Source organism: Musa acuminata, chromosome BXJ2-2, assembly GCF_036884655.1.
Source record: "Musa acuminata AAA Group cultivar baxijiao chromosome BXJ2-2, Cavendish_Baxijiao_AAA, whole genome shotgun sequence".
Classification (NCBI taxonomy): Eukaryota; Viridiplantae; Streptophyta; class Magnoliopsida; order Zingiberales; family Musaceae; genus Musa; species Musa acuminata.
This window is the reverse complement of record NC_088339.1, coordinates 22,518,588-22,533,205: the sequence shown is the minus strand read 5'-3', so window position 1 is coordinate 22,533,205 and position 14,618 is coordinate 22,518,588. Positions and strand designations below refer to the sequence as shown.

General features: G+C 40.6%; 2 protein-coding genes across 2 annotated transcripts; both read right to left on the bottom strand.

The window, feature by feature from the left end:
* Window positions 1-1,405: 1,405 nt before the first annotated feature.
* On the bottom strand, window positions 1,406-5,260 carry LOC135604945 (serine carboxypeptidase-like 51). The gene is made up of 13 exons (XM_065094595.1): window positions 5,050-5,260; window positions 4,868-4,962; window positions 4,683-4,790; window positions 4,362-4,602; window positions 4,248-4,291; window positions 4,087-4,154; window positions 3,894-3,999; window positions 3,615-3,805; window positions 3,458-3,527; window positions 3,301-3,351; window positions 2,379-2,431; window positions 2,122-2,260; window positions 1,406-1,694 (listed from the first exon to the last, which is right to left on the bottom strand). Exons 1-13 carry the CDS (start codon window positions 5,180-5,182, stop codon window positions 1,617-1,619), a joined length of 1,377 nt encoding a protein of 458 aa, XP_064950667.1. The 5' UTR covers window positions 5,183-5,260; the 3' UTR covers window positions 1,406-1,616.
* A 2,970-nt stretch (window positions 5,261-8,230) lies between these two features.
* Window positions 8,231-13,853, bottom strand: LOC135604944 (uncharacterized). The gene is made up of 7 exons (XM_065094594.1): window positions 12,745-13,853; window positions 11,531-11,655; window positions 10,165-10,797; window positions 9,808-10,087; window positions 9,215-9,377; window positions 8,431-8,533; window positions 8,231-8,348 (listed from the first exon to the last, which is right to left on the bottom strand). The coding sequence occupies exons 1-7, from the start codon at window positions 13,723-13,725 to the stop codon at window positions 8,231-8,233; spliced, it is 2,403 nt and encodes an 800-aa protein (XP_064950666.1). The 5' UTR covers window positions 13,726-13,853.
* Window positions 13,854-14,618: the final 765 nt, after the last annotated feature.

The window sequence follows — 14,618 nt, the reverse complement described above, 5'->3', positions numbered from 1 at the left end:
CGTGGCCTTCTCCTTCGAGAGTCAGCAACCGCTTTTTCTCTCATCGTCGGCCTTAGTGGATCGCCATTACTACTAAACAACGAATCCGTTTTCCTTTTCCTTGCAAACATGATTCTTTGGGTTCTTTGACTTCATTTCTTTTCCCGTAGATATGTTGTGGATGTCATGAGAGAAGACAATTAATCGTTCTCATGACAAGAGAAAGAGTGTAAAGAACACTCCATCAAGCGACAAAGAGGAGAAGAGTGTGAGCGTTTAGCTTCTCCACCACCAAGGAAAAGTTATGGATCAGGTTCCCATCCCATGATCTTGATTTGCCTTCAAGCCAACCTCTCTTCACATTGAATGCCAAAGGAACAAAAGAAGAGTCGAAGAACACGCACACACTTGCACTCAATAGAACCGTAGAAGGTATCTGTACGCTTGTACGTATCTCCTCTGTTGGGAGGTCCAAACGTACTCTTAGCCCAACACATCCCCACAACATTACATGTTAGCGATGAGAGTGGATCACAGAAGATTGAGCACGTCTTAGCAAAGAGACACCTGAAGAGCAAGTCAATGCGCAGATACCTTCATTAAATAGTCCAACGACTTTAATGCTCAGTGACTCAATCTAATCGTTGGTGTCAGTGAAGTGCACGTTTTGGCATGGAGGGGGAGAAGTCTGACATTGTGACATGGGGAGAGGATCACCTTCCCTTCACTATCCATCCACTACCTTCTCTAGCTTTGCGTTCAATGGAGTTGCAGACTCTTAAGGAGATAAACATGGCACCGTCTTCTGGAGAGGGTACTTGTTAGTGTAAACAACTTCAAGCCTGATGGCCGACGCGGCTTGGTTCGGATTTGGATGGTGGGGGATCTCCCTGGGACGTTCCTCGAGACTGCTGAGGTGGTCGATTGTGGTGTCCCGATCGGAACGGGGTCGCTATTCCCTCCGGGAGAGGACTCCTCGCCTGTGCGTTTAGTGGACGACCTTCGCCTTCGCACCTGCACACAAGTCGGGTCGGGAAGCTCAACCCGACCCCTCTGACGGTTAAGTTACTGGATAGTCGCAGGGGGTTTCTTTAGCTAAGTTGTGTCCTCTTCCCCCTTCATTCTCTCGGAGCACGATGGTTTTTATAGTGAGAATTACCGTTGTATGATGTGTCTGCCCGTAGGGAGCAGGATCATACTTATGGTAGCGTCTAACATTGCCGGGCGTGGCGTGGGGGATCGAGCCTGAGCAGAGTGTTAATGTGCCTCGGTGGGCGTTTCGGTCCGCGTTGACCGGGTGCCTCATCAAGTTGACAGAGGCGTGATGCGTCACCTGATGCAGCTGATGTCATGTGAGTCTTATCGTAATTATTACCCTCATCATTGACTTCAGGATTTCAAAGACGACCAACTTAGACGAATGATATGTACCATCAAACAAATCACTGAAATATATTTCAATTTCGTACTAATTAAATTGCACACCCTGAAGCCCACCACGAAACATTTCTTTCCTTTGCTACGAAAACAATATGGAGTGAAGAATACACCACAGAACAGATTGGACATGCTGCTATTGCGTATGCGTTACTTGCTTTATTCCTTTTTGTATTGAAGTCAGGGGACAATTTCATCTTCTAGGAGGAAGAAACAGCAGGAGACTGGGTAATGCCAGCGATCATCTTGAGTGAAAGGCAAGGCTGGTCCACTGGTACCTGTACAGAGGAGATCACAGTTTGTACTCAGAAAAAGCTTTCATGTGTTCTTGCATGTTGTTGCTTCCATTTTGAATCTTTCATATGCAAGAAGTTATTCGATCTCACACATGAACATGTACTGCTAAGAGAAAGCATCCAACATGTAGCTGGAGACCACTGTTTACTTCACTAGATGTGACAAAGAACAGCAGGCCAAACCCATGCAGAAGAAAGGGGATACATGCAGAGTGCAGAGAGAAACACAAAAGACTTTCGAAAATTGAGATTGCTATGTCAATGTAAATGTTCCAGATGTTATGTAAACAAATAAATAAAGATTGTTATGTCAAATTCCATTACCAAAATTTTGAGAGAGAAAATTTCAGATATGTTGGCTGGACAGCCTAAATATCAGATAGAAGTAGTAAAAATAAAGAAGACTCACAAAATGTCCTGCTTTAAGGATCCAGTAGAAATGCAAGTTCTTGTAAGACTTGAGGAAGCCCTTGGTGACTCCAGGTTCCTCAGTAGTGCAGTATAAAGGTGTTCTATCAATGCTGTTAAAATCCTTTAGCCCTTCCCATCTGAAAAATAATAGGGAGAAAAAACCTTCATGAACTAAAGCAAAGACAATGTTTCCAGCCAAGGATTTGAAAGGAGAACATAGAAGTGGATAGATTAGAAGTGGTTTATGATGCTCACTTCAGCTTTTGAACCCATGCCTCAGTGCCCTTAGTTGCACAAATCAGATCAACCTACATGGAACAAAAATCAAGTGCATGCAGATGAGTTACACTGCTGTTTACAAGGGAATTACTTTCCATAATCATAGCAAAAAAATATAACACAAATCAAGAGGAAAACTGGATGTATCATATTTATTTGGCCTAATAGTTGGTACATCTTTTCCTCCAGAAGTAGATCTGTGCATGCAGATGGAGATTGAAACATTAGTAAACTATGCTCTGTATTCTAAAATCCTCCACCTGTTGAATAAATAAGCCCAATTGTGAGCCACTTGAATTATTGTCCAATTCTTCTTGGTCAAAATCGACAGTTCTGCCAGTAAGGATCAGTACTGCAGGTGATGGGCTTTTCTCCCTTCAGACTTCTCAGTAACTCATCAATGAACTCAAATTTTAGTTCATGCATTTCTTCCCCCACCATTCTTGATGATAAGACCTAAGCCATCAACCAAAACACCTTTTCACTAAAGATCTTCTTATGGCTCCCAGAAACTTCTCATTCAAAGGCCTCCCTCTTTTAAGAAAGCAATTGGGACCAACAGAGGATGTGACCAACAGAGGATGTTCATTTATCCTTTTATCTTTTGTTCTCATCACATGTTGGTTTCATTGGAATCATCAGATATGAAATGGTTAAACAGGAAAAATCCAATGAAAGGGTGACAAACAAGAGATTGATTTTATCTACTGCCATTTGATCCTCATTTAATAATTGGAAGATTGATTGGATATGGATATCTCAAAGGTCTTCCTCACTAAGTGGACAAATTTGACCAAGCTGTGAGGATCATAATAAGCAAATCATTTTGGGCTTGTCAAAGTTTTCTTTGTAGGACTCTGAGAGCCAACATGTAGAGAAAATGGTGCACAATTCGTACCTGTCCATTGTAGATGGTGACATTAATCCCAAGGGAAAGGAGCTCATCAACCTGCAAGGAAGGGTAAGACCAGATACATTTTGACATGTTGTTAACTACATTGGAATTAGTCTAGTTAGAATAAGCTAAGGTATTGAATTCAGTATGTGAGAGGCACCTCTCTGATCCTTGGCCTCATGAAATCACTTGAAAGGGAATTAAAGACATCATCAGACTGATTTCCCCAGCTGCAAAAGAAGGCAACAGCTCACAGTCAGCTATGAACCCATACTCATAGAATCTGTACTCAGAACTGATTGTAGAATAAACCATACCTTACAGTTTTTGGAATTATCTTAAGCTTTTCCCTGATCACACCATTCATGAGGCTTGAAATATCAACAGAGCTGGAAGCCTTGGAGCTCAGGTATGTTGGGTATGCCTTCATTGTTAGCTTCTCCGACTGCTGAACTGCTGTGACAGAAATCGGATCGTCCGCCGAATCCAATAAGAAGTTATAAAAATCCTGTAAATGTTCAATATCATATTGAATTATCACAAAAATCCTTTTAACACTTCATTAGAAACTTATAGATTGGTAGAAGGATACTGACAACTTTATTACTGCCGGAAATAATCAAGCCCTCCAGATCACTCCATGAGTTTGTGGCATCAACAAATTGACCTTTCTCTATCTCTTGTCTAATCCTTTCAGCAATACTGAATTTTGCAACATTGCAAATTAGATCAAATTATGTTTGCTTGATAGGAAAAGAAGGAAAAACAAAAAAAAGAGGAGTAGATTACATGTTTGACTTGTCTGCATCTTTGATGTCAAGCCTTGAGACATCTCGAAGTAGAGGCCCCCATGAGAACTGCATCACACAACAAAAGAGAGGAGGAAGGAAGATCACAGTTTGAACCAGGAACTGACTTGTTAGGAGAGCAAAAAGTCCATGAAGACTTGCCACAAAATCTTCAGGTGATATCCAGCTATCTCCCAAAGCAACACCTGCTCACATACAGCAAATCGTGTTCTTGATGTCAAGATGTAGTAAGATACAGATCAGGGAAAACACTACCTCCAAGCTTAAGCTTCAATTCCCCGGCCTTAATGGCTTCGACGATGGTCAAGGCGACGGTGACCGCGTACTTCCCTCCGTAAGACTCTGCTACGATGAAGAGTGGGCTGTTCCGCCATGACTCGTTCTCACCGTAGAGCTTCTTCAGAAGCGTAGTCAGGTCGACCGCTGCCTCCACATCAGTCCTCACGAAGAGGCTCTCGTCCTCCACGTAGCTGAATCCTGTGCCCACCGGGTTGTCCTACATTTCTCATTCGGTGGAAGGATCAAATGATTTGAAGGCACCGCAACGCAGCTTTCTTCATCGGACAGAGGACTCACCACAAAGAGGAGATCAGCTTTCTGCAGCCATGTCGATTTCCGAGGCTTCAAGTCGGCATCCAGCGGCCCGATCTCCTGGAAATTTCCGATCCCCACGCCCGAAGCACCCTTCCACCACGAAAACATGAATCAGAACTCAGATGTGGTTTCTGGTTTGTGGATTGTGCGTGTTAAAGGCGACTCACAGGCCCGCCCTGCAGCCACAGCACCGTCGGCCATGGAGTGGAGCCATTCTCGATCCTCTGCGGGCTCCGGTAGCGCCACCAGAACAGGTGAGCTTCTGCGTTTGCAAGACAATAACAAATCCATCACGTAAACGGATAGTATTCGGTGCTCGGCGTTAACCATGCTCGAAATGGAAGATTACTCGGCCGGACTTCGACGTAGCCCCATTGCTCGGATCCGTCGGCAGTGCCGGTGGCTACGCAGATCTTAACGGAGAGAAGAAAACAGCAGAGGAGGAGAGGGAGGAGTAGACGAGCAGAAGAAGTCTTCACCATCGTAAAGGGGAAGTACGGAATGGAAGTCGACGAGAGTGCAACGCAGGGAAGGAGGAGCGTATGTGTGGAGGATATAAACAGATATGAGCTGGGATTCGAAGGCAATTAAATAGATAACGACAGGAAAAATACATACAGATCCCATGCATTTAGAAGACAATCGGGTAACAAACTATATCTATTATATATAGGAGGTTGGATTTCACGTACCGAACTGCCATAAAATTGGGATTCGGCCGGCATTTTTGGGAAGCAGACAAATTCCATCATTTAAATATAGAAAGAAAACAATAGCCATTGAGATCTCGATCTCGGAAAACACGAATGTCGAAGAGATTGGGCATCGGAGAAATGGTTCCTGTGTTTCCGGTTGAGGGATCGGCGGAAGAAATTGGAGGGCGAAGTCCGATTCGATCCGATAATACGAATGTGACCGGACCAGACTAAATCGTATTTGATCTAAAGATGGAATTCGATACGGTTGACCAAATCATGCCGATCTTTGACAAAAATAAAATTGAATATATATTTATTGTCGGACATGAGGGGCGAATCCTTAGCCACGTAGAGAAGATTCATCCCTCTCGCTATTCTTCTCTTGCTTCCCCACTTTGACAACCTCATGATGGAAATCATGGACGAGAAGAATGGTGACATCTCAAGGTTTGATTTCTGGACTCGTGAAACATAAATGAAAAGAAAAGGAAAAGGCGTCTGTTTCCTTGTTCTTATCTCTTCACTGTTTTTGGCATCATCATCGCTCGACGGCGACGGAAGGAAGTATATGCAGAGAAGACGTGGGCAGAGATGGCGGCGAAGAGAGGACGAGGTATGGAGGGTTGAGGCACTATGGAGATCACAAATGGTTGGTGTTGGTGGAGAGAAAGATGATGGCAACGCAAACCACAAGGCTTTAAGCCGGAGGAGGAGGTGGTGGTGGTGGAGACTAAAAAGATATTAGTAGTAAAATTGAAAGGTAAGCAAGCCGAGGTGGAAAGGCATTTTTGTCATTGCAATTTTTTTTTTTTTTTTGTCCAAATCCTCATATTCAACTTTGTTATTGAAATTATAAATACAAATGTATTTTTCCATGGTAAATTATTTGGAAAACAAAAGTAGCAAAAATTTTAACATATGATCATATTTTATATTTTATTTTTGAGATTATTAGATAGACACCTCAGCAATAAGATATTTACATAAACACTTAGAAAATATTTGAGGATGGAAAAGTTGTGTGAGAAATTCAAAAAATATTTTAAAAAAAAAATAATTTGAAGTGGATAATAGTAGACAAATCCTATCGCGGAAACATAATTAGAGGTTTTGAAAAGATTGCACATATATAATTTTTACTTCTAACATCATCCATCCATATTTATCGATACGAAGTCGTAATATTTAAAATACAAGCCAAAAATACTATTGATCTATTTCAAAGTAATTATAATTATCTGTATGTTCGAGAATTAAGATTTATTTTTTTTTTCAAAAATCATAAAATAAAATCATCATCTTATGAGAATCTATAGAGGTATAGGACAAAAAAAAAACTCACATGGTATCATTTATTTTTCTTATTTTCGCTTTTATTCCTTCAATGTTAACATAAACAAAAACAGCATTTGTAATTTCCAAAAAAATTAGAGCCAAGTTGTGAAATAACTGAGCGAGCATCTAAGTCAAGATCACATCCTCCTCCAACATTGACTTTGAATGGGAGAAACGTGAGGAATAGTCGCTAGTCAGACATGATGAAGAGCAGCTCATTAATTCACCATCGGCCAAAAATTCAATGATAATTGCTGACCGACAGATTCCTCAACAGTTCTTTTCGGTGTTCATTGGATTCTCCGGTTTTTAGGTGTCAGTAAAGATTTATATACGTCACTTCAAAATTTGTAATGATAAATATGATATTTCCAAGTCTTACAAGCACATATGCGTTGACCGAAAACAAGAGAGAGACAGACAGAGACAGAGAGAGAGAGAGAAGAAGATGAGGATGATGATGATGATGATGATGGTGGTGGTGGTGAAACATCTCCGAGCGTTTGTCATACACCAACCCGAACATGAGATGTCATGTGAAGGCGATGGATACGAGTCCAAGCATGTGGCTGTTCATCCATCAGCGTCGTCAATGTGACCATCCAATGTGCGTTGTCATGCGATCATGTCATCAGTCAACACTTTTATTTACTTACTGATATTTCATATCATATTATTCAAACAATTCGTCCTCTCGCTGGATCACCTGATTTGGGTGGTGTTTTGGTCAACATGTTTGACCGTAGTTGTTGTGGGATTTTACGTATCTATCTTTTAAAATTAAAACTAAGGTTCCCTATCGAGTAATAGTTAAATCACGATTAACTCGTGGATATTACTTACCAATATATTCATATGTCCTAATTCAAAGATTATATCTATATAATTGTATGGTAAACTTAAATCTAAGAGACAAATGCAAAATTCAAGAGGAATATTGACTTTCATTTTAAAATATCAATTTTGACCCTTCTAAATTCAAAAGTCAACTTCTTGATTGACTTCTTAGTTAAGAAGTTGAGGAAATTCACAACCTCTACGTTCTTTCCTGGGTTGGGTTCGATTCAAGAAATTAGAATTGTTTCCGATAAATCAAGTAAACATCGTAAAAAATACAAAAAAATACACATAAATATATTTTTAATATATATAATATTTGCAAAGATAGGAAAAACTAAATCCCTAAGATTTTTTTATAATGTTTCAGTATTTACAAATGCTCAAACTAAATCCTTCATGACCTATGTCCCTACCTCAATCCAGGGGCATCAAGGAAAAAGAGTAATGCAAGATAGCATTTACAATGTGGCTGAACAAAGAATTGTATTCCACATAATTTACTTTTATCATCAAAAGCAATCATGGAACATTTTGCTGCTCACTAAAAAAAGGCAGCAAGCAAAGACATATATATCGACAACAAAAAATTCTAACGCTCATGAACATATGCCAATCGCTCAACTCATTTCTTTTCTTTGTCGTGTCCAAGTTCATGTACTACAGAACAGAGTAAGCTCGGACAACTTCGACAATAGGTGCACGACACAGTGGGCACCTTTCTCCCCTTCCAAGTAGCTCATGAGCACACTTTGAACAAGCGCACATGTGCCCACATCTGATAAAGTAGAGAAAAGAAAAATATATCATTGTGTATTTATGATGTGATTCTTTCTATCTTAAGAGGAAGATACACATACCTGTAGAGAAGGGAATCAATATGATTGTCGCAACAGACACAACATGTCCCTTTCCTTACTTGACTCCACTTGTATCCATCCTTAGATGATTGCTCGATAAACCCTGAAGCACACAAAAGCCCAACCATTACGAGAGGCACATAATGACTCCAAACCCAACTATGATGAATGTTGTTGACTACAACCAAACGTACGCCTATCTATCTATCTATCTATCTATCTATACATTAGCCATCTTTCTTAATCTACTAAGTCCCAAAAACCTCGAATATCTTAATGTTATATGGGATGTTTAGAAAGTCTATCCAGTTTTCATCCAAGGACATCATAGATACAAGGAAAAAAAGTTTGCTGATGCCTTCATAGCATGCATAACGAAGTTGCTGCTTAAGGACTTTACCATATTGTCAAACTTCTACTGTTTTCTTGTTTCCTTGAAACCTTTAATCCCTTGTGCTTCCCTGCCACAATCTTAACTAATTAATGTGCACCTTTGTGTTAGTATCTACTTCATGACGCTGCTCGTCGCATGTATTAATTGATACAAACCAAGCTTGACCGAACAACTTGACTCAGGCTCCACCATGGTTCAATTTGGTGTTCACAATTAATTCTAAAGGAAAGGAACATTGATCATAAAAGAAATATCGAAGTGATCAACAGATGGAACTCGGAAGCACGCTAAGATGCATAAACCAACTTTTCAATCCAACAAGCCTTAAGAGAATAAACCTTTTGTCCATAGAAAAATTAGTGATGATCTCAAAGAAGAAATGACACTAACCTTCTCCAGCAGATCGATTCAAAGCTGCAGAAACTTCCTGTCTAACCGCGCGCTGTAACTCTATTTGCATATCCATGCAAGATTCCAACATCCTCTGCATCTCACTCAACCCTTGTTGTAGGCTAGTCATTTCTGCCCTCAAGTCATTAATAGCATCCCGTTCCTGAAATATACACTAGCAGTCAAACAAACACATGATGCATGAACTTGTATATTTAATATAGTTTAAGCTTCATTGGCAACAAATGAATTTCCTGAAGCCACAAATAAGAAATGCTTCAGGTAAGAGTCAAACTGCAAAAGAAAAGAGAATGAAATACCACCACTAACAAATAAAATCAATTATAGTGATCACCGGCATCATGGTTAAATTCAGAATATGAATCAAAAAAAGAAAGAGGAGAGTTGATGCCCATCATTTGATTTGGAAAATTGAGCACCAATGCAAAAAATCATCATTCAGTTTCAAGCATCATCATTGACCGATTGTAAAAACAGTGAATGAATGATGACAGAATTTGTGTTGCCAAAGAAAAATATATATGAGAAAGACAGCACACAATTTCTGAATGGCAATGCATGTTTTGTCTAACCCAAGTGTTGTGATGCAGGTTCGAGTGCCATAGTGGTGGTGGTGGTGGCGGCAAAGGTGGAGGTTGAAACACATTAGACCGCCCGGCAGTGCTATCCTGAATGGCCTGATCTGAATCCTCCTGTCGTTGGTCCTGAGTTTCCTCCCGAATGGGGGCAACCGGTGGTCTATACAGATCCCAATCAAATGAAAGTCTACCTTGTTGTTCAATATAGGATTCTATCAACTGCTGTTCTAAAGTTTCACGGAACGTACTGCGAAGAAGGTTGGATACGCTCCTCCTGCAAATGACAAAAGACTTGGACAAATCAATAACAAATAAGAACGGTAACCATTAATCATGAAGAATTAGAAATACCTGCTAAGGAGTTCCCTGAGTTCCACATTGTATACTTCTTCATCATCAGGTGGAATAAATCTGTTGCCACTTGTAGGTGGACTAGAAGACCTTTGATCTATTAGGGGATCTGTGTGTTCGTCCTGCCAGGTTTCTTCAGTATCAGCAGGTTCATCCCCATGCCATTCTTCATGAACTCGTGGCAGATGACTCTCTTCTCCAACATCATACCCAGCTGTTTCACGGGGCCAATCTTGGTCCATGTTTTCCTGCCAGTTTCCATTGAAGTCTTCCCTGACCTCTTCTTGCCGATCACCAAAACCACCGTTTGTATTCGGTTCCTGGTCTCTGCTCTCATGCCTTGCATCTTCATTTTGCTGTCCAGCTACCTCAGCAGCAGCATATTCTTGCATGTCAAGAGTATCATCATGACTACCACTCTCCGACTCAGGTGTCTCTTCTCTCCCTGTTGTTTGGTGAACATCAATATCCTGGATCCTATTTAGAACCTCTTCATTGTTGTAATTGGGTAACTCTGTAACAATGCCTGCTTGAGATTGATCGGCAGCAGAAATGCTTTGGTCAGCTGAAGATTCAGGCTGGCTTGTACTTTGACCCCAAACAATATTCTCCAATTGGAAGTGCAACCCCTCTCTAGTTACATAAAATATAATTTTGTTAATATGTATATTAGAAAAAGAATAAAACCTCATATTTTGATAAGATAATACTACGATGCGTGCGAAAGAAATTTTCATACAAGATTTTTCAGATTAATGCTGAACAAAGAGAAACTGAAAATTTCTTACCAAATAATAAAAAGAATAAAACAAATGAAGGGGCATAAGAATAAGCAATGCATGCAAGAAGCATTATTGGACATCACAAATACAAACATGATTTGGGTTCACACCCGACGATCTTAAAGACAACTGAGACAGGACCTGACGGGCATTAGCGACAGACACAGTATCGATAATGCTATGTGCCACCATATGAATAACACCTTAATTTTATGCATATGAATAGCCACCTAAACTTCAAGGAGAGATGCAGTGTAATGCTTCTGATTGCAGTACATACATGTACGGTTGAACACAATACTTCTTCAAAAAGAGAAGGAAATTATGAGGACAGCTAACAAAGGCAAACATAGAACTAGATAAACAAGAGATTCAATCTTTGTAAGATATTGGTCAGTCTAGTGGATGCAAAGTTACAAACAGAATATTCCTATGATTAGAAAGAAAAAAGATAAACTTGTGAGGATGACCAAATCCAAAAAGCAACCATATGAACTAGATCTGCAGAAGATCGTGATCTTCACAAAATGCTGATTAATATCTAGTGGATAGTGTGTTATGTTACAACAAATAGATGAAGTTACCTTAGAGCAGAGACATGACGATGTTGCCTCAACTGACCTAATTCTCTTTCAGCTGCTGAAGGTGGCCTCTCTTGATCATCTTGTACCACTTCACCATTTCTTAAGAATCTTCCTCTGAGTAATGACTGACAAATTGGACTAGTTAGGTTTCCCATAGCAGCAACAAATACACCCCATGATTAATCAGATAGCAGCAAAATTGTAATATACTTTCTTAAAAGGTAAGTAAATCAGAGAAACAAAGAACATAAATGAGAAAGAAATGCTATATCATTCTTTAACAACTTTAAATTAAAAAACAAAACCAAAAAGCACAAAAACAATTAATAACTACATGAACTAGGTCAATAGATTGTTCAAAATAATTCAGCTGATTACAAAACAATGAACTTGAGAAAGCGATAGGGATGGTTTTCGTTTAGAAAAGGGGATTTCACACCTCTGGAAAGATATAGATATCCAGATAGAACATGGAAAACACAAAGAAATACATTTAAATTCTCATAACTGGAATATGTATCAGAAGAAAAAGCATTCAAATGTATGCATCACATGACCAAATTATTCTTACACAGCTTGAGAGTTCAGTTCACCTTTGACTTGATTTGAAACATAAACAGAACTCCAGAAATTGAAAATTATATTATATTCAAAACTATTGCATTTAACTTTAAAAGAATTAAATCAAACCATAACATCAAGATATAAACTAGTGACAAATTTAGCCTCTGTAATGAAACAGACTAAGACTAGCTAATGTCTTAACAGGCCAAATCAATATTCACAGCCTACGGGGGAATACAACATTAGACCTAGATTACAGTTGTAATTAATACCATATTAACTCAATAAAGAAATAAATCAACTCAAACTCAAATGAAAGATCTTTAAGATTTGAATAAAGTAGTACCATAAACCAGCCAACACAGTGCCTTCTGATTGGTAGTTTCCTTGACATTAATTGTAATTACTGTGGTGCAGAAGTCATCTTTGCCTTATTACACACAAGGAAACATAAACCAATTTGATCAAACATAGTAAATATTTTCCAGGCAGCAAGAAATATCATCATGAATATAAATCTATTAATTTGCATAGATAGATTAAGGCAGTCTTGCAATATGGGCACACAAAATCATTTTAAGATTCTTATATTCCTAAGCAACGCTATGTGAAGTTGTAAAGAAGTGATTCCACATCATCAAACTACTTACTTGAATGCGGCTGCGGTGAGCAAACTCGGAAACCGGCCGATGCTCAGACAAAATCTGGAGCTCCCTCTGCCTCTCTGCTGCCATCCTCCTCATGATTCGCTCAAGTCCGGCCTGCCTGCCTCTCGGCCTCAGCAACGCCCTTCTGACATGCTCTGCTTGGCCATACTCGTGATCCGTATCAGACCCATCCCTTACCCCCTCCCTCTCCCTCTCCTCCCTCCTGCTAGCTCGGGCATCTCTCTGCCGCTGGCTAGTCATCTGCACCGACTCTCTCACCAATCTCACCCTCTCCCTCTCAATCTCCCCAAGCCACTGCGCCCTTTGGGTATGATTCCTGGGTGAGACTCTAGATTCTGTTTCTGCAATCCCAGGCTCTCCACGTACAATTTGCCGCACCCTCTCTCTAGCATCTTCGCCAGGGTCAGGAGATTGCTCCCGACTTGACCTCAGATCATCTGCATCTATCTCACCGGGTCTTTGCAACGAATCTATATTTCTGCGAGTCCACTGGTCATACCCATTATAGTCACTCTCGCTCACAGAAACCGAGCCATCTGCAGACGCTGCGACGGTGGTCCTCCGCTCTGTCCTTGCGGCACTCGTCATGTCCTCTAGCTCCCGCCACATCTGTAGGATCGAGGAAGCGCGAGCGGCCACCGGCCGCTCCACGTTGGACGTGGCCATTGGCGACCTGCCGGACTCCCTAAGGAAGGAAGGATCGAGCATCGACACCAAGTGGAGGCCGGCGATGGCCATGAGCTCCGACTCGCGGTTCCGCCGTTCGATGTTGATGATCATCTCCTCCGCCTGGCGCGCGACCCAGCGGCTGAAATCCCGCGAATAACGACGATCAGAGGCCGAGGACTCAGCGCTGCGGGCAGCGAGATGGTCGGCCGCGGCTATGGGGGAGGCATTGCCGTCGTCTTCGTTGTCGCAAAAGCCGGCGCAGGAGGAGGAGGAGGAAGCGAGCGCGGCGGTCATGCTGCCGTCGAGGTGGCCACGGACGTGCTCCTCCAGGCCGAACCGGAACCCCCGATCGGAGTCCCTCTGCAGGAGACACGATTGATCTCGATCAAGAAGAACAAGGAGAAGCCCAGGCGGAGTGCAGGAACCTTGAATCGATGGCGAAGGTTTCAATCGCTACTCAGGCGATGGCGTGATAGAAGCGCGAAGCGGCGCGATCAATATTTCATGGTCTAGCGATCAAAATCGGCATCCAGAGAGAGGATGGAAAGCCGATATATATATATATATATATATATATATATATATAAGAGAGAGACATGATACGAGTCTCCCAGATATTCTTATATTACACTGCGTTGAAGTGAGAAGGGATTATTTATCTATGCAACCCGAGAGAGAGATACATTTTCTTTATCTTGGGGTAACAATATCGTACTGAGGCGATGCAGCTTACGTCATACATCCCCGATCAGAAGAATGCCCGACACGTGGATTTGTCTCATCTTACCTCTTCTAAAATAACAAGAGTACCCTTAGTTGGTTAATAATCCCATAAAGTAATTGTATTTTCATACTATATATACACCTAAAAGTTTGCAATTTTATTCATATCTTCAAACATATTACCTTCCATCTTCATAAACACTAATTTTGAGCTATTATCATGAAAAAAAGTCTAATATTTACCCTATTTTTAAGTACTAACCCTTTTATCCATTTAATTTTATTAATTAATATTTTAATTATTTGATAGGTTAGAACTTGTATCCAATATTATTCTAATTTTCAAATTCGTCTCGTTTCTAACATCATTGAGATGAGATATTCGAGGTACTCGATAAAAATCCTTTCAATGTTTTAAGTTAATAATGATTTAAAAGATTCCTTGGAGGCATCTTTTACGGTGA

What these genes read in the sequence shown, in the direction of transcription:
- LOC135604945 (XM_065094595.1), bottom strand. Translation starts at nt 5,182, where the DNA reads ATGGTGAAGACTTCTTCTGCTCGTCTACTCCTCCCTCTCCTCCTCTGC. An exon ending in ATTGAAGCTTAAGCTTGGAG is followed by an intron (nt 4,292 to 4,361) that starts GTAGTGTTTTCC and finishes GTATGTGAGCAG; the next exon opens with GTGTTGCTTTGGGAGATAGC. An exon ending in TATCACCTGAAGATTTTGTG is followed by an intron (nt 4,155 to 4,247) that starts GCAAGTCTTCAT and finishes TGTGTGATGCAG; the next exon opens with TTCTCATGGGGGCCTCTACT.
- LOC135604944 (XM_065094594.1), bottom strand. Translation starts at nt 13,725, where the DNA reads ATGACCGCCGCGCTCGCTTCCTCCTCCTCCTCCTGCGCCGGCTTTTGC. An exon ending in CGTCATGTCTCTGCTCTAAG is followed by an intron (nt 10,798 to 11,530) that starts GTAACTTCATCT and finishes TTATGTAACTAG; the next exon opens with AGAGGGGTTGCACTTCCAAT. An exon ending in CTCAGGGAACTCCTTAGCAG is followed by an intron (nt 10,088 to 10,164) that starts GTATTTCTAATT and finishes TGTCATTTGCAG; the next exon opens with GAGGAGCGTATCCAACCTTC.